Raw genomic sequence first — 20,003 nt, 5'->3', positions numbered from 1 at the left:
GAAATCTTGCTTTAGTTTTTTGTATTATTATTAAATTTCCCATCTATTAAGTCCAATTAAGCTTTCAGTCATTGGGACCAGATTTCTGAGTGAAATGAAGAACCAATTAGGGTGATCCAAACTAATCAAAAACAAGGTGCCATCAGCCTGTCCATGGGCCCTTCTACACACCTGTCACTTAAGGAGCAGAGCATTTTAGCTTCACACACACCTACTCTCAACCAGGGAAGGACAATTCTTAATAGGGTTAAATAACCAATATGATCCAGTTTAATTCCATGGAAAGCAGAAGGAAAAAGGATGGGAATAAGGTTTGATAGAGAGGAGGGAGTAAGAATCAGAGGCTTGGACAACTGCCCCAGCAGGACCTCTCAGGGGAGAGGGCAGTGAAGTATGTAGCAAGGATCAAGCTTTACTTTAGGTCCATGCTTTGCATCCTCGGATATGAAAAGCCAGATCCTTACAGCAGGATGACCTTGTGTTATTAGAAATACAGTAAATTCCCAGAGAGGTTAATTTCTACACTTAAGACATAAGTTGTAAAAAATGTCTCCCCAAACCAAAGATGATGAATTTTTGTGTAGCTGAGGATTCTCCAAATCATGTTGCCCATCTATTGACGTGAGGAATTTAAAATTGCCCAGAGAGAAGTCAATCAGCATTTGCATCAAGAGGCTTTGCAAAGTAGACGCTCAGAGAACTGACCTGCCAATCTGTACTCCCAAGGCCATGAACATTGCAGGCTCATTTCCATTCACAAAGCCTGCTCATATTTAGAGTGAAGCAGAATGCCAGGAATCAAGACTATGGAATAATCCCAGGGGATTGTCCCTTTGTACTTTCCAATAATAAAATGACTGTGCAATGACATTTGGAATAGCTAGTGTGACTAATGTCAATGTTTACACTGTTTTGTTGAGACAATAATAAATAATATTTATTGAGGATTTACTATATGTTGAGCACTGTTCCAAGTACCTCACATGGATCAACTCATTTAATCCTTGCAAGAATCCTCTCAGATAGGCACTATTATGACCCTCATTTAACATAAGAAAACAAGAACAGAAGTAAGGAAACTTCCCCAAGGTCATACCTTTCAACAGGAAAATTTTTGTACCATAGAAACATGGAAAAGTTAAATTAATTGTTATAAAGTCATCTGAAGTGACTGATATCCTTGCTACCTCAAAGTAAGTCTGAGCTCCCTCTTGACCCTGAGCTGTCAAAAACAACAAACATTAAGATGTCTTTTTCATCTATGTAACTTCCAGTAACTTGTTTAAGGCTGGGCGGAGAGTAATTGGTCAATACATGTTGAATGCACACCCTGCTTTCTTTAAATTTCATGATGTCTACATCCATATGACGATTTTAAAGGGTGTTTTAAAGACTAGCAAGATCCGAATTCATGTTGATGATAAAGCCTATCATTTATTAAGCCCATTAATCTGTCTGCCTGCCAATCTCTCTTTTATACCCTGTGATAAATGATACACTGTCTTTAAGGTTGACATTTTTATCCAAGGACCATGATGTGTATTGTGAGCCTGATCCTATCATGAAAATATTCATGCATTCTAGGGAGTGCCTTCATTCAAACAGATTCGGAGTGCTCATTTGCAGCTGCACACTGGTAGGCAGCTCAGAATCTTGCTGCAGATGTGTTTTGCTTGACTGGCAGTGTTGAGAATTTTTTTATTTGAACGTACAGATCAGGCCCGCCTCTATTTGCAAATAAAGCCTGATTTACACATTTAGCTACCTGCTTGACCCCAAAGTATTTAGATTTTTGAACTTTCCAATCTGTAGGTACCTGAGAACTTGGCGTAAACCAAATTTAAGACCCCTGTGTTCCTGGAGTTCATAATGTATGGCTCATACTTTAGGCTGACGGAAACATTTTCAGGGAATAGGGCAACTATTATTTCAAGCTACTCTCTCCAGATTTACATATCTAGTTCTCCTGGAGGAAATGTGGAGTTTCTTCAGGACATCTCTGAGATGTAATCATTAATTATTATCATGCCTTTACAAATGGTTGAACTAGGACCTGGGAAGGGCAGGCAATCTCACAGGCATCTGGCAATAGAAATGCTGCCAAATATAGCAAACGCTTTACCTCTGACTTTACCCATCATTTGACTAGTATGTTCTTTGCTATATTTTTCTCCTAAAATGCCTCTTGCAAAGAGATGAGATCTGTTCAAGACCTCACTATAGTTTATTCTTGAACTGTTCTCTTCTAGCCAGCCTGGACAAAAGAGAGGATTACTTGGAGGAGAACCACTGTCCTAAATTGGAACAATAGCCAAGTGTCCTGGGTGACTGAGAAGGGACTTAGGAGGGGCTTATGCTACTCCAAGACCAGCTGCCCTATTTTGATCTGATCTCTTGGATTCGGCTTCTGGTTCAATATGATGTGGTAGCCAACGGGATCTCTCCTTCTGCCCTAGTATTATTTACAGTCTGGATCTGGTCCATGGTATAGAGCACCATGATTCAAATCAATACTTCTCACACTGTGGACATTTATGTGCCATTGATGGAGAACTTTCCATTCCTTCCTGTAGTCCCGCTGACTAGCTCTCTCTGCCTAGCCCCATTAGAGAACTCAACTGTGAAATTTTCAGAGTTGATGCCAGTACCTGTCACTGATCGGGTGCAATGCCTGTACCTTCCAGTAAGAGCTTTTTCTATTTGCTCTGTTAGGGGATAAGCAGCTCCCCTTAGCACTTTCCCTTTTTTGCTATAGGAATTGCTTTGAAATGGTTTCAGGGGCTCTGGAGCATTTGCTTGGGATTAGTATGAGTGATGCGTCAATGAATACAATAACTGATAATGAGGTTTTGTCTCTCAAACACTTTTCTACTTCAGGAAGGAGGCACCTTAGTTCTCGTTTTGATGTAGAGTCACCTTATCTTACTGTTTTCTCTGATTATGAATTATTTAAAACAAAGTATGTATTAGCACCAGTCCTGATGGTGAATAATGCTCTTCTGAATGCCTGAAGGTTGGCCACTTTCTCCCAGGTAACTCAAGCCTTCTTCTCCTCTGCTCAAAGGTCTAAATAAAGATGGAGTCTGAACCACCATCTCCAGAACCCAGATTCCTGTGCTTTGATGTATATTTCCTACTCAAGGTTCCCCAAGCACCAATGCAGTGCCCTACTCAGGCTTGCCCCTCTCAGCAACGCCCTCATGTGCTCTCACCTTTCTCCAATCCAATTCCTGTTCCTTCAGGAATAGGCTCTGCTCAGCTGTTAATGATGTTAATCATTAATGGTACCTGCTGAGCTAACAACTTTGCATTTCAGCATTTTAATAGGGGGAATTTCTTGAGACAGTGCTTTATCCCAAAGACAGACTAAGGAGAAAGATATCCTTCTGGGTATCTGCAAGGATCACAGTGACACTGACACCAACCCAGACTTTCATCGCTACACTTTTATAACAGGTGTGCTGCCTTGCTCATAATACTGGCTGGTTCCTATAGCATAAAACCACTTACAAACTGAACTCAGTAGAAAAACTGTTGATGGCCTGTACAATTCTGCACAGGCAGCAGCAGCTCTGTCTCCAGAGTTCTCTCTGCCTCCTTTGCACTCTGAAATAAGCAGCAGCAAGCAGCTGTCACCCCAGAGGGAAGAGCTCATGTTGAGTGTAATTTCTGAATCTCTTTGTAATCTGACTTTAGGATAGAGTGTTTGCTTTCCTTCTTCTTGGGCATTGAATCCAATAATAGTAAGATTCCTCAAGTATTGACAAGCCTGCGCAGGAGCAGAGAGACCTGAAATCAATGAGGAGTCCACTGTATAGGGAGGTGGAAGGTGAAAAAAGAAGGCCCTGGTGTCTCCATGCCTCCTCCTTGTAAAGCTATGTCCCGCCTCAAAGGACAATAGCCCAGCGTATGACTGTAGAGTCAGCAATGTACTCTAAGCCAGAGGAGGGGAAAAGTGCGTGTGAGGAGAGGAGGTATAGCTCTTTTATTCTGGAATACTGCATCATCAGTCTCAGAGATGATCTGAACTTTGTTTTCTAACAACCGGGAATCAGAAATGACATAAAGAGAAAAAAAATAATCTTGGCATCTCAAGAGGCTCATCCCTGTAGCAGGATCAGGGCTGAGGTGCCAGCACTTTTTCTTCCCTCTCTCTGAATTGAAGAGGTGCTATGATGGCAAAATTCACTGAACCAAAGGAAACTGCAGTGACTGGAAACGTCTTTGCCCCTAAAACACCCCCACTGGCTTCCAAACAAGAAGATGGCTGAGAGGACACCAGCCTGGGGCCTGGAGGACCCAGTGTGGCTCCCCAAGGAGAACTGTGGCCCTACAGCCTCACCACTGGCTGGGCTCTCCACCCTAGAAGCATCTGCTTCATCCGGATGCAGCCAAAAGGAACTCTTCAAAGGCCCCAACACCCTGAGCAGACATGACTAAAGCAGCAGAATCCCTGGGAGGAAAAGCCGCTCTGGTTTTACAGGAAAGCAGGTCCCCAGTGCTTTGAGCGAAAGAAAAAATGGGCTCATAAAAGAAACAGGAAGCGGAATAGGAAGGATAGCTATGAAAGGAAGAGCTACGGGATTCAATAAGAAAAGGCGGTCCTATGGGAAACGGTAGCTTTGGCAATTTTCTGAGATGACAACAAATAACTCTGAATGTTCTGTTTGGTGGCTGGGATCCTGGGAGGAGCCTACCTGGCCTTTTGAAGATTATCACACCCACTGCCTTGACTTCTCAAGTCTTTTAATCAAATAGCTTAAGAATAGTTGCAGTTGGCTTTAGTGAAGTAATTGCCCAGAGATCCTGGGGTGAGCCCAACACTGCAGGCTGTCCAACAGCTCTGGGATGGAGGGAAGGACCCGCAACAAAGACCATGTTAGAGATGGGGGCAACTGGGCTGGTTTTCCAACAAGATCTGATGATAAGCAAGGTCGACTTCCTAGTGCAGGAGAGACACAATGATAATATCCTATGAAACACAACTTATTCACTCATTTGGGATAATATGTCTCTCATTTGGAATGACTATTGCCTCTCTCAACACTTCTGTTAATGCAGGTTCTATCTCCATACAGTGGGAAAAATGAAACCTCAATTTTCTTATGTGACTCCTTGAAGGTGATAGTGATCTAGACCTAAAAATAGGAATTCTTGCCTCTAAGCTCATTTTTTTTTATTATTATTACAGCATCCCACTCCTACTGGATAAATCTTGTATTAAGGGTAGCTTAAAGAACATATCTAATTTAGAAAGGTTTATACTGATATGAACTTGTGGGAAATTAGCTAAAGTATTGGGTTCTTAAGACCTAGGACCGCCTGGGTCTGCACTTGAGATTGGTAAAGATCATTCAGAATAATGCCAAGTCAATTAGAAGATGACGGAGTTGATGGCTTCTAAGTTAAAAATTCTTTAAGCGGTAAGGTAAAGAAAAAGTCGAATTATAAAATAAAGATTCCTTTCTATGAAGGTGTAAAAATAACACAAAGCAAAGAGGCAAATAAGCACAGATAGCTATGCCTTATTTAAATACAAATCCTTCAAAAATAATTATCAGAGTATTTTTCTCTCCAGATAAATTCCTCCCACTCTTTTCTTTTTCACCATTTTTTTTTTTGCCCTCAGATCAACCCTAAGGAGCTGGAGAAACCAATATTAGAAATCAAAAATTTCACTTGTGAAATATGTTATTTAACATATTTAATAATTATTCCTTGCTTAATAATCATAGTAGCATAAGAAAAAAAACATGCACAGATGTCAGACACACATTCTTCAACTGCAGACCTATCCCTTGACCTCAGTCCTTATACAGTGGGCCACATTGCATTCCAAATATTTCCAAGTTTGCAGTCATCACCACCTCCTTCCCAGGAGCTCAGCAGCTTAAAATCCTTAGGACAAACCCCGGACATGGCAATCTTGCCTTGGCAGAGAAGGTATGTGCCACTACCCCCCTACTGCTGATGCGGCCTGATTCAAGTTAATCGCTTTGGAAAAAAGGATCCAGCCTCCTTCTCACCTCACCGGGAACGTTTCCCTGGAAAGGAGGGGATATTGTGTGTCCAGCTCAGCTGATATGGGTCTTTAATCAGATCAGCTCTGAGAAGCGAAGGAAGGAGAGACTGAGAAGATGGGAAGCCCTGAAGTGACCTTGGGAGGCCCAGAGTGTGGGAATATTCCGAGTTTTGTCATTTTAATCCTCAAACATAACTCAGCAGGAGAGCTTACAGTTCAGCTCTGCAGCAACTCACACTGCATGTCTGGGTATCTGAGGTCTGAATTTTAGCACTACCTCCATTGCTACTCACTAGCACCCAGAGCCTGGAGGAAGGTGTCCACCTCCTTTCCCTTATCTCCTTAAAGAAAATCTACCAAAACACAGGCTTCATGCAGCTGTTATGTAAATGGACCCTGCCGTAGAGAGAAGAAAGCAGGCATCCATAAACCACCAGGTACAAGTTCACTGTCATTCCAACCCAAGACAGCGCGCTCTGGGGAGGGACGAGAGACATGAGCTCACGTGAGCGCTGCAGCTCAAATTCAGGAATTTGTCCTGGGCACCCTGTAGGCAGGAACCCAAGACAAGGGACCAATCCTTGATTTTCAGCCCAAGTGCCTTTTCTCATCCCTCGAGAGCTGCAAATTTAGATGAAGGAGGACAACTTTCTATGGGGAGGGCTAAATTAGGCTGTCTATGACCAACCTTTAATTGCAACTAATGCAAACAAATGTCTATCTCACTCTGAGTTCTGTTTTTTTTTTGTTTTGTTTTGTTTTGCTTTGCTTTGTTTTGTTTGTTTTCTTTGAGACTGAGTCTTGCTCTGCCGCCCAGGCTAGAGTCCAGTGGTGTGATCTTGGCTCACTGCAAGCTCCGCCTCCCGGGCTCACGCCGTTCTCCCGCCTCAGCCTCCCGAGCAGCTGGGACTACAGGCGCCCACCACCACGCCCGGCTAATTTTTTGTATTTTTAGTAGAGACGGGGTTTCACCGTGTTAGCCAGGATGGTCTCGATCTCCTGACCTCATGATCCACCCGCCTCGGCCTCCCAAAGTGCTGGGATTACAGGCGTGAGCCACTGCGCCTGGCTCCGAGTTCTGTTTCAATTAACATTGTGGTGGAAAGGCAGTTGGCAAGGAGAAGACTGTGATATTTTAAAAACAATAAGCTAAGGATTAGAGTTTTGTTTCGTTTTGTGTTTTTTAAATGGATACTGTAGTCTAAAGGAAAAAGTAGGAGAGAAAAGTTTTCTCCTAGCACTCTCAAAGCAGAATGTGGTGCCAGCTGCTCCACCGACTGTCTGAAGATGGGGTAATTGCCACTCTTCTCACCATAACTTCTTGCTTTCAGATCAGCGGCTGGCAGGTTTATCTGCTTCTGAGCAGCTTCAGAGCCACGTCAATGACACTGGCTACGTCAGCAAGAGCAATCGGAAGAGAGGAGGATGCCACTGCCAACAGCAGTGGGAGGGAAAATTTTAGCCTTAAAGATTCTGTCTATCTGCCTGATTCTAACTGGCATACATGACTGTCAGTGATTTCAGAAGGCCAGAAGAGGGTATATAGTTTTAGACTGCCTCCTTAAGGCTTGGGGTACAGTAGCATTTAGTTAAACACATGTTCAAGCTTCCAAAACCCTTGTTTAGGTCTTGTTCCCTACTTAGGAGAGGGTGGGCTTCCAAATGTATCAGAGGACATAACCAAAATAAACACTACCACAAATAAGTGTCTAAAGCCACACCACACACACCTACAGTGGTTACTGCAGTAATTCTGGCTCATTTCACGCTATCGATAGTTCTAGCTGCTTTCATTTTTGGCACTATTGTAACAAACCTGACACTACAACCACTAACAATTTGATTAGGAGCCTTGGCATAATGCTATTGTATGGTCTTTTTCTGTAAGTAGGTTAAAAGCTTCTGCTGTCTGGGATGGCAATCCTTTAAAGTTCATGGTTACAAAGATATGATTCTATTCCATGGTCCAGTATCAGTCACCTTCTCATCCAGGACCATGTCGATGTGAGGAAGCATTATATATGACTAATACACTGCCAAAATGCTTTTAAAGGTGTTGTCTGGGGAGGAGAAAGAAAGCCTAAGGCAAAGGTAACTGAGTGAGTTCAAAGTGAAATAGCTTCCCTAACCCAGACATACCCAGAGGAGAGAAAAATCCCACTGCTAGCACAAGCCTGGTGTTCCCAACTACCCTAAAGTCAAAATTTTGTGCAGAGATCAAAAGCTTATGGCTATTGGATTCCAAAAAATCATTTTGTCGAATTCACAGATGAAGAAGGAGGATGCCAAGCTCAGAAAGCTGCAGTACTCCTCTTATGTTCTTAAGTATATTCTTAAGCCTATATATAACATCTGGCGTAACGCTCAATGCCAGGCTCTAGCGGGAATGTAATTTAACATTGTATAATGAAAATTACCAATAACTTGTCAACAGCTATGTTCAAGTCACTCGATTTCCTGTGCTTCAGTGTCATCACCTATTTCCTTCCCAGTGAGCTAAAAACAAAGATGTTAAGGTGCCTCATAGGGTGAAGAAATGAGGAACACACCTTAAAAAATACATAAGGTGATAACTAGAAGGAAAAGAACCAATAATGCCACATTCGGAGTCACCGCCCCCATGGTTACCACCATCACGCGCTCTAAGCCATAACCGGTATGCAGTTCTCTGCAACAGGGTTTCTGAACCTGGGTCCTTGAACCCCACAGGCTGTCATGGGTGTACTTTAAAAGAGGTCCACCAGCTCTGATCTCTAGGGCAGGAAGCCCAGGACACAAAATTTAAGAACCACTACTATAATAAACCTTGGCTACAGGTGTACCAAAAACAAACAAAAACAAAAAACAATGCCAGATGGAGAGGAAAAGTCAGGGAAGATGGCTCAGAAGCCAAGAGAAAAGCATAAGGATCTCACAAAAACTACCACCTTCCTAAGCCTCAACTCCCTGGGACATCTATTCAACACTGACCCTGTCTGAAGATAATTTTTTCAAGCAATAACGCCTAGAAGATCATTAATAATAAGGAGAAGAAATGACTGATCATGGGGGACACAAGGCAGAAAAAACCTGAGCTGCCACCCATCCACTACTAAAGACACCTGTCAGAGGGACAACCAAAGGATTTGATGGAGCTTTGAGGGGAGCAGGCAGCTTTATAACAATAGGGTTGTCATGAGTTGCAACTGTGGGGCCATCTTGTGTGCAGTGTGAGAGATGAGAATGGAGTCTGGGTCTGCAGGTCAGACGAAGGATGAAGAGATGAATACTCTAGCCTCTCAGTAGTACCAGCAGGGCGATAGGTACTTCCATAACCCCCCAAATAAGACCCAAGTCCCAGCTTTGACAAAAGCACCATGTTTGGAAGAGAAACTTAAGTAAATTGGAAGTAAGCACTTCAACAGGAGGAAAGTGGTTCAAAAGATGGACAAGAGGTAAGTTGTGATCTTCGAAGACCAGGTCGTGGGGAAGGGGGCACCCTTAAAGGGGAGTGAGAGAGGGAAAGAAAGAATTTCATTCTAATTCCTGAGAGCAAGGCAGCGCATATAAAATTACCTAAGATTTACAGAGCAATTTGCCGTTTACAAAACATTATGACATTCACTATGTCATTTAATCCTTATCACCCTGAAACGCTGGTTACATTTTATTTTACACATGAGGAAACTGAGGCTGAGTAGGGCGGATTATGCGACTTGCTCAAGGTCACTTGGCTGAAATCAGCGCTAGGATGCATCCCCAATGCCCCCACCCCTCCGGGTGGCCGTCCACCTTGAAAGTCTTTGTATTATCTCCTACAGGGCAAGGCTGGTGTGGCTGCAACAGACTTCGCCCCCTCACCCCCAAATCTGGGACGGAGCAGCGCCCTCAGGTGCCAAGGAGGGGACCTGAGTGACGCGGAGCCACTGACTGGGGTTTCCCTGTCCTGCGGGGCTCGCGGGAGCCAGGAGCAGAAGCCACAGCTCTCGAACACACGACAGGCAGTCAGTCAATTCAGGCTCCAGCAGCAGTTGCCGACGTGGGGCTTAACACGAGAGGGGCAGCGCTGGGTGAATTCCCCTCCGAGCGATCCCAGGGCTAGGACCAAGCACCTGCGCCCGCTTCTCCGACCCGGCTCCCCATGCTCCCCCCTGCCCCGCTGACTCCTTCCCGGAGGTTCCCCTGTGTGTGGGGGCGCCTTGGAAGAAGAATGGGGCTGGCGTGGAGTATGGAGGTGTCAGAGGGCCGACCCCGGGGCGAGGGCTTCCAACGCCGATCTTCCGGGTCAGGACAACCGCGAACAAACCCCGGCTGAAGTTTGGGCATCAAGGGTTTCAGACCAAGTAGCAAGTTGCCTGGAGAGCGAGCGGTCCTAGGTGGAGGGCCTGGGGCAGGGGTGGCGGTAGGGGAACAAGGGAGAGGCAGGAGATGGTGCCCCTTCCCACGCAGCCCCTCGCGGCCCCGCGGGTAGGTGACCGGTCCGCCTCTGCAGCCCGCGGGTGCGGAGAAAGCGCCCGGCACCGGGCACCCGGCACCGCGGCGCAGCGCAACCAGCCCCTCCTCGCCGCGCTCCGCGCTCCTCCCCACCTGCCCACGGCCTCGCCCCCACCGCGGAGACTCACAGTCCTCAGAAACTGGATCTCGTCCTCGCCTCCTTCTCCCCCTTCGGCCATGGCTCCCGAGGCGTCGGCGGTGCCCCAGCCTCCGGCGCCTCTGCTTCCCCCGGCAGCCGCTCGGCGTGCGCTGACTGCTGCTGCGCTCTTTCTCCTCCTCCTCCTTTTCGTCCTCGTCCTCCACCTCCTCCTCCGGCTCCTGGCTCAGCCTCAGCCTCAGCAGCGCCAAGCTAATCCCCGACCATATAGGGAGCTGGGCTAACACTCCACTGCACTGCAGAGCGCCAACGCCAACCAAGCAGTCCGCCCACCCCTCTCGCCTCTCGCCCCAGCCAAGTGCGCTGCGGCCGCCCGCTCCGTGGAGAGCGCAACGCTGGGCGCGTCGAGCTGGCGGGGGCGGTGCGGGGGCCCTGGGCTGGCGCGGTGGAGCCTCCCCCGCACCGCTGGGTACCGCACCGCACACTCAGCGGAGGCGCGCGCCCCGCGGCGACCGGAGGATGTCCCCTAAACTGCTCCAATTCACAAACAAAGGCCAGTTGCTTAGCTCCAGCGCGCCCAGACTGGGTACCAGACCTCTCGCTTTGCTCGCTTTCCCCGCTTTGCCCACTTTGCCTGTGTGTGTGTGTGTGTGTGTGTGTGTGTGTGTGTGTGTGTGTGTGTGTGTGTGTGTGTGAGAGAGAGAGAGGAAAGAGAGAGAGACAGAGACAGAGAGAGAGAGAGATCTGGACTCGAATACCTTGCTAGGACCCGCGTGCCTTGTTGGACAAGGAGAAGACGGTGCAGTGAGGAGCGAGGGTGATTGTCCACTTACAACAAAGTTTGCAACTCCCTGGATAGTCCTTTCTACACCTTAAGAGAACCCCTTCCCCTCTTCAAAATTGGTAAGTACACTTTACCAAATCCCTGGATTGTCCAGGGTTGCTGTGACTTCTGTACCCCAGGGAGCTTCTGGGGGATCCTGTGCCATCCTCAATTTGGAAGTCAGGTGACATCACAACCCTTCCTCTCTGCCCACCCCTAACCTTATTCTGCATTTAGAGTTCCAGCCCTGTGGACTCTAAAGGGAGTAGAGAGTAGTTACAGGAGGTTCCCTTCCAGGTCCTGGAAGGCTCCTACATCCTACCCAGCCGTAGGTCCTTTTCCATGGTTGGGGATTGCCAGATTGGTCCTTGCCTTGACTGACGGTGCAGGGTGCCCCCTTCTGTTTGATGGCCGAGAAGCTCCAAGGCAAGAGGCTGTTCAAGGCAAAAGGCACCAGAGATGTAGATTTAGGAGGAAGTGCAACTGGGAAGGTGGTAATTCTGGGCTGATGATGGTGGAAGACACTGGAAACCCCAAGCCATTTCACAGCTTCATATACCGCCTCCTTGTGGACGACATCTATCTCTTGATGCTACCTTAAGATCTCTTTCCTGAGCTTCCGTCCCATATGTTCTGATGAACATCAGAAATGCAAAGAAAAATGTTTTTTTCTTGTATTGTACTCAAACTGCTACCTTCTAGGCTGCAGCTTGGGTCTTGTGCCTCTTCTGAAACCCGCCTAGAACAAGTCAAACCATCTGTACATTGTGGCCCTTCACCTCTTAGAAGGCATCTGCCATGCTTGCCTCTATGGCCCACCATCCACTCTTTTCTTCTCCTGGCTCAAGGTTCTTCTTAGCCCCAACTTTCCCTGTAGTATAGTTTCCAGAGCCTATGTCATCTTTGATGGCCATATAAGCATTCCAGGTTGTCTTCTTCCTGAATTGTTGTGCTCTCCGTCCTTGTTTTGGACAGTCTTTATGTGCAGCCTAATATTGGATTGGCTTTTGGAGAAACACTAATGACACTGTGTTTGGAGTTAAGTAGAATTTCTAGATTTACTTTTTTCCTCCCATGTGAACTGCAAAAGTCAGCTCTTCTCCATCTTGATCACATGCAAGTGCTTGAGTACCTGTGGGCACGGTGGCTCATGCCTATAATCTCAACACTTTGGGAGGCCGAGGCGGGTGGCTCACCTGAGGTCGGGAGTTCGAGACCAGCCTGACCAACATGGAGAAACCCCATTTCTACTTAAAAAAAAAAAAAAATACAAAATTAGCCGGTCGTGGTGGTGCATGCCTGTAATCCCAGCTACTTGGGAGGCTGAGGCAGGAGAATCGCTTGAACCCGGGAGGTGGAGATTGCCGTGAGCCAAGATCGTGCCATTGCACTCCAGCCTGGGCAACAAGAGCGAGACTCTGTCTCAAAAATATATGTGTGTGTGTGTGTGTGTATTCCTTCCAATTGTAATACCCAATCATGTATTGATGTCTCTATATGTGAACCTTTAAGGTATTTTTAAAGCTAGAGTATGCCAGGCAAGGTGCTAATTATTACTAACCTGTGATATGGCATACCTTCAGAATACTAATAGAGGCCCTGTTGGATTAACCTTTCTACTTTTGATTATGCTTATTTAATGATCAAGAACTTACCTAAGTCAGAAAAATAATACCTATTGAGTACTATGCTTATTACCTGCGTGACAAAATAATCTGTACACCAAACCTCCATGACATGCAGTTTACTTATGTAACAAACCTACATATGTACCCTTGAACCTAAAATAAAAGTTATAATTAAAAAATAACCTACATAAATATATTATTTTGCAGCCCAAATTTCTTCTTGTTCATAGGGCTACTATAAATGCCTTTCTTACATACTTTACTGAAATACAGATATGTAACCTGGGACACCAGCTCCCGCATCAGTCAAATAACCCTACCACAAAAGAAGTAAGAATGGAGTTCTGTAACACCATTGGTGCATCCACTTGGATTCCTGATGGTCTTTGTGTTCCTTTAGAGTTCCCAAAAGTAAGCTGTTTAATTATCAAAATCTAAGATTGTTCTGGAGCTCAGCTTATAAAAGAGTCTCAGGCTGTTGTTTCAGACTGTAAACTGGGGAAGGTGGACATTTACTTCTATTTGAAATCTATTGGTACTTCTTCCATTCTCTAAGATTTCCCAAAGATGCACCAATAATGATGCTGTAGTCATACAGGTATAGATAAATAGTAGTTCAGACACTGTGCTTTGATACTTGTTTTGCTATTAGTTCACCCATTAAGACCGGGAGAGAATAAACTAATAGTAAGTTACTTGTCTAAATTCATACATCTAGTAAAAGGAGTCACACAGTCTCCTCTTACTTGAAGTAAAACAATCTCAATACTTTTCAGTACTTTCTCCACTATACTGCCTTGCTTCTAGAACAGCAAAGTGGAAAACCTCAGGTTCATACACCACCTCCATGCCCCCATACCCCATACACATTGGGTTTGCTTCCACACAGCCTATATTTTAAACTGAGTCTCTCTCAAGACCAGTTACTCTTAGTAGAGAGCCAGAGGACTTGGACCTTAGGTCTCAGAGGGTACTGTAGCTACTACATTTTGAAAGAAAAACCCAAAGCCTCCAAGGTTTCTAAGCCTCTGGAGAAAGCTATCAGCCATTATTATGACTTCAATTAGGTGCACACGACAGGGAAATGAAATGCCTTTGGGATACTGGCATCGTTCAAAGTCAGACCTCAAAGCCTGCTGTATTTGAATGTTGGGGCACTCTGCAGCCAATATTAACAGCAGGTGGAGAGCCTGTAGTGGGGGCCAAATCAGAAATTTTTCATTTTTATCATTATAGCACTTTTATACCTTTTACATATACAATTTTAAAGGCCTGACATTGAAATATTGTTATTCAATATTGATTATTGAAATAAAATTCATGTATTTATTTTCTCCTCTGGCAGGTTCTCAAAGTATTGGTCCTGAGGATTTTCTCACATAAGAGGGCCTCTTATTTGTGTTTTAACAGTAATATTGCTATAGTTTTAAAATGCTAATGAAAATGTCCACACTCATATAAGTCAGTATCTCATTTGCTATGTTGTATTATTCATGGTAGCCAGTTGCCCAAGTGGTCTCAATGAGGCCAAGGATATGGATTCAGTTCTAGGAGGGCCAGTTAGCTTCACTCCATTTGCTGTCCAAAGACCCTGGCCCCTTCATTCTGGTTAAAAGTCTCATAAATCTTTGTTCATTTAGCCATAGGGGAGGCAGGCTTAAGCTTTAACAAGCTAGGACTTCCCACGCTTGGAGACACAGAAGCTAAGAGGTCACACTTGATAAAGATAGCCTTCACCCATGTTATTAGCGATATATTAAACTCTACACAACACTAAATCTTCCTCCAATATCCATTTCAGCCTCACTTCCTAACTATAGGAGTCATCCATTTGCTGAAAATGCATTTCTTCCATTAATTGCACTCATGGCTTCAGTCTGCATTGACTCAGGATTTGCCTAAGGAACGTATAAAAGGGAATGATGGAAAGAACTGTAGAGTTGAGGGAGCTGACTCTGCTAGCTACCATCTTTTAAAATATCTCACCATATACACAAGTACTATTATATACTGACTGAAGATTTATTTATGTTTTTCATTAGCAAAAAGAAAAAAAAACACTTTTCTCTGCTTTTTGTTCAGGTGTTCCAAGGCAAGAAGGTATTGTCATCAGGGAAGCCTGTGAACAGAAAGAGCTCCTGAGACTACACCTGCTTTTAATTTGGTGTCAGTAGGAACGATGGTATACACATTTTACAAAAGTCATTTTTTAATGTTAAGAAAAAATTATCAATTGTTTCCAAGATCTTTATAATAAGCTACTAAATTGGTATACTAATATTCCTTTGTCCTAAAACTTGGAAGCCATACCAAAAATCCTTGATTCAGATTCCTTTCTAAAATAGACAGGGGACAGGTACAAAAAGAAATCTTTCTTTTTCTGATGATATGTGCATTATCTTGTTTATAAAAGCCACGGACATCGCAACTGCTTAACACAGGCAAGGATCCACTTACTGATACCTTCCTGAAGCTGAACACATGGAAATGTCGTCGTTGCCACCACCTCCTCCTTCTCCGCCTCTTCCTGTTCTTCCTCTTCCTCCTTTCTTCTTCCTCTTTTTCTCCTTCCTCTACTCCTTCTTTTTCACCTTCTCCTTCTTTTTCTTTTTGATATTTTAAGATTGGAGGATTACATTATAAGGCAAAAGTTAATATGCCATTCTGGTGAAAGGCTCCGGAAACTAAATCACCCAAAGAAGGGGCTTTCTCCCAGCGGGGCTGGGGCAGCCTCTGAGGCACAGCAGAGATAGAGGCAAGCTGAGCACACCTGCAGAAGCCTAGGAGGCAGATCTTTTGCAAGGTGCCGTCCATTGAGCTGATTCATCTTCAAGGAGTCTCCAGTTGGAAAGGGTTGTTAAAGCAATAGATTAAGCCACCAGCATTATAGTAGTTTATTTGCATTTCCCTGCAGGTCAGCCTCTGTTTTAACAGTAAATTTATACTGTAATCATTGTGTATTAGACATTAGAAATTAGACATTTGACATTAGAAACACAAGAGTTTGAGTCCTGGGCAAAACTCTACCATTTGTATGATTCTGAGCAAATAATTTAAACTCTCAAAGCCTGTTTTCATTTTATGAAAATACCCACTTTTGTGTGTATTTTAAAGATTAAATGACTGGGTGATTAGAATGTTTAGCAGAATGTCTTGTAAAACTGCTCAGCACAAAACACCTAGATATTCCTTGCAGATCAGTCCCTGTCCTCCTTTGTGTTGGTTTCCAACGCCTGCCTTTCCGGTCTATTTGTATTCTTGCCTCTCTTAAAGTTCTATTCTTATTCGACTTTTATGAGGCCTTTACTCACACAAAAAAAGACACAATGTTTCTGATTTCAGCAAACTATTTCCTGCCCCAATAAGCAAAACATTCCGGGCAGATCTCATGTGTTGCAAGTTAATGGTGAACACCAACACTGCTTTTCTGTGTTTGTTTCCTAGGGAGTTTGTTCTGAGCTGTATTGTGTTTGCATCTTTAATGAGAGATGTATTCTGTTGCTATGGCATATTGAAATTTGTGACTTCCTCTGGAAGGTGGAATTGTCACCTTCCACCCCCCTCAGGTTTTCCCTTGGGCTTTATGAGATTGAGATCTAGTGGCTTATGAAACTATACTTAATCAGATAAGTCTCACACTAAACTCAATGCCTTTGACTTCTACTTTCTGCATTTTAATTCTTCCTGTAATTCAGTGGCACAGATTTATTGAAGCTGCTGCCAGCAACAATTTGCTCTGATTCGCTGCAGTTTTAATAGTTCCTGCTGAAATAGGTGGGCACACAGTGGGAAAGGAGATGAACACAGTTGTTTGTCATTTATTTCAGGTGCCAGGGTAAGACCCACATTTCAGTAGGCAAAAATGTAGGTAAATGACTTTTATGCTGGTTCTAGGGTAACTATATGTAACTATATGGCCAACTCCCAGGTTCAACTTGTCCCTACAGCCTGTTCTGAGCAGATTTCATTTCCAGTATCTTTGAGCTAGTGAAATTTCCTTTAAAATAATTCAGGGAATCTAACAAAGCAAATCCTTGTTCTCTCTGCACTAAGGGACACACAAGTTCTCTTAGTATTCAGAGCTCCAGTGTCCTAGGATGTTAGCTCTGCCTTGCAATTCATTGTCAGAATGTTGCTGTTGTCGCCAACATGCATGGCAGAATGCTGTGGACTCTAAGAGTTCAGGAGGCCTGCAGTGCTGCTGGGTGGCTCCCGTTGCTCTCATCTGAGGTCCAAACAGAAGTCAGAGACCTTAAACTACCACATTTGTACCTTATCATACAATCTAGAATTGAGAATGTAGAGTCTAAGTTCAATGAGTGCATAGACCAGTAAAAATGTACAATTTTCAGCTGTATCATGGGGTTGCCATGTTTTTATGTTGCTATTAAGCACATTGATAATCAAACTGCTAATTAATGGCTATTACCATTGTATAAAAGAAAGGACTTTTTAACATAAGACAGTAAAAAGGACAAATCTTAGAATTAAGAATAAATTTGACTTTATGAATAACTCACTACATAATCTCTTTCTTTCTCTGCCTCTCTCTCTTTATCACTCACTCTCTCTCCTTTTCCCGCAAAGGAGATGAAAACCTCATCAAGACCAGCACGGATTTGGGAATCAAAATAGAGTCAACCCCTCACTCTAAGATGAGGAAACTAAGGCCCCCTAAGGTGAACTGTGAACTGAATTGATGAAAGCTGGGATCAAAGCCCAGATCTCTGGGCTCCTTGTCTGGTATTTATCTTCCCTGCTTTCTTCATAATTAAATTCAGTGTAATGACCCAGACGTAGAGCAAGATCCTGGAGTGTCTTCTTAATCATCAAATATTGTCCTCTATAAAGTTATAATGTTTAGTGAATTTGCTGTAGTCTAATTCTTTTAAAAATGGCTAACAAGTGTGAGAATTCGCTAGTGACCACCTAGAGTGCTTGTTCCCTAAGGGATTATTGACTATTCTTTAAAACTATAGCAACAGACAACAACAACAACAAAAAGGAAAATAAAATTAAGGTTGAGCTTAATCACTTCACTCACTTAAGTACTTATTACACGTAAAAGCAGTGTGTTGAGGAGGTTTTGGGATTGGTGAATCTCAAGTTGAGGTGGTTTTAGAATAGCCCTTTACAAACATAAAATATTAATTTACTAAATTGCATGACTGTACTAGTCCATTTTCACACTGCTGATAAAGACATACCTGAGACTGGGCAATTTACAAAAAAAAGGAAAAAAAAGGTTTAATGGACTTACAGTTCCAGGTGGCTGGGGAGGCCTCACAATCATAACAGAAGGCAAGGAGAAGCAAGTCACGTCTTACATGGATGGCAGCAGGCAAAGAGAGAGAGTTGTGCAGGGAAATTCTCGTTTTTAAAACCATCAGATCTCGTGAGACTCATTCACTATCATGAGAACAGCACAGGAAAGACCTGCCCCCACAATTCAATCCTCTCCCACCAGGTTCCTCCCATGACACGTGGGGATTGTGGGAGTTGCAATTCAAGATGAGATTTAGGTGAGGACGCAGCCAAACCATTTCAATGACTTACACATTACTTCACATTTTTCATATCCTTCCACTTCTTAGTTTCTACCACAACATTATAGTCTATGGCCTCAAACGCTGAGACACCTTAAGCACCCTTTAATTGTGATTCTTGTTCTTCTCAACCCTTTCAGTATTTGGCCCTGTTGGTTCATTACTATTTATTGAAACTACTCCCCATCCTTGGGGTCCAGGTCCTAGCACTATCCAGACTCTTCTACCTCTCTGACCCTTCCTTCTTGATTTCATTTGATGAACTCTCTTTCTCATCCTGACATCAGAAATGGACATTCCCTAAGATTCCAAATTTGAACCTCCTTCATTTTCTGCAAACTCATCTTATCCTCTTTCATGACTTTAGCCACCACAGTCTCTATGCTCAGATCTTTATTGCCAGGTCTTCCAAGTTACAGATTTACTTTTCTAATTGTACGTTAGAGACTTCCAACTGTGTGTATCACCATTTCTTCAAATGCAACATGACTAAAACAGAATTTATCCTGTAAGTAAGTACCCTCCCCATGAGCTCCCCTTTTCCAGACCTACTGGCTTCTCCTTCCTCCCAGCCTTTCTATCTCTATTATTGCTACCACCATCCTTGGAGGAACAATGACTGACACTGGCAAGGGAACCAGCAGAAATAATGAGTCACTCAGTCAAGACATCAGGACACACACTTCTCCCTGCTGCATTGCCCCTCTACTGGCTTCCACAACTGAGTTTGGTGTGTGAAAAACAAAACAAAACAAAACAAAAAAACTAACACTTCTGATAAAGAGATGCCTTCAAACAACAGACAAAGGTTATCTAGACCTAAAACACTTCAACACAAAAGACAGGATTCAGGAGTTAATGAGAGAAATTGAGCTTTGCCAAGGACTTCTGCAAGGAAGCTAAGATTCTCATCCAATGGGTAGAGTACCTACCTGGATCAGCACATTTCAGAGTCTCTTCAATTTGGAACCCTTTGCTTTGAATCCTGGCACCAACACTGTTTAGCTTTGTGAACCTGAGTAAGATACCTAACCTTGCCTTGTCTCAATTTTCTTATTTAAAAAAGGAAAGTAAAATTTAAAAACAAATTTAAGAGGGTGATTGAAGAATTAAAAAGTCAGTATCTCTATAAAGTTTTGGGTTTTGTGTGTGTTTGTTTTTTTTTTTTTTTTTTTTGACGGAGTCTCGCTCTGTTGCCAGGCTGGAGTGCAGTGGTGTGATCTCAGCTCACTGCAATCTCCGCCTCCCAGGTTCAAGCGACTCCCCTGCATCAGCCTCCCAAATAGCTGGGACTACAGACATGCACCACCACACCCAGCTAATTTTTTGTATTTTAGTAGAGACAGGCTTTCACCATGTTGGCCAGGATGGTCTCTATCTCCTGACCTCGTGATCCGTCGGCCTCACCCTCACA

At 43.9% G+C, this 20,003-nt stretch overlaps 1 protein-coding gene across 2 annotated transcripts in view; it reads right to left on the bottom strand.

Annotated features, from left to right (window-relative positions):
• RYR3 (ryanodine receptor 3) overlaps positions 1 to 10,960 on the bottom strand; it is a 580,370-nt gene extending 569,410 nt beyond the window's left edge. The window contains exon 1 of one of the 2 annotated variants that reach the window (XM_055363234.2): positions 10,624 to 10,960. In XM_055363234.2, the coding sequence (XP_055219209.2) occupies positions 10,624 to 10,674 (51 nt within the window). In that variant the 5' untranslated portion in view covers positions 10,675 to 10,960. The remainder of the gene's footprint in view (positions 1 to 10,623) is intronic. The other variant, XM_055363233.2, reaches the window with a different exon arrangement.
• Between the last annotated feature and the right edge of the window lie 9,043 nt (positions 10,961 to 20,003).

This window comes from Gorilla gorilla, chromosome 16, assembly GCF_029281585.2.
Source record: "Gorilla gorilla gorilla isolate KB3781 chromosome 16, NHGRI_mGorGor1-v2.1_pri, whole genome shotgun sequence".
NCBI classification, from domain to species: domain Eukaryota; kingdom Metazoa; phylum Chordata; class Mammalia; order Primates; family Hominidae; genus Gorilla; species Gorilla gorilla.
This window is presented reverse-complemented; position numbering and strand designations above follow the sequence as displayed.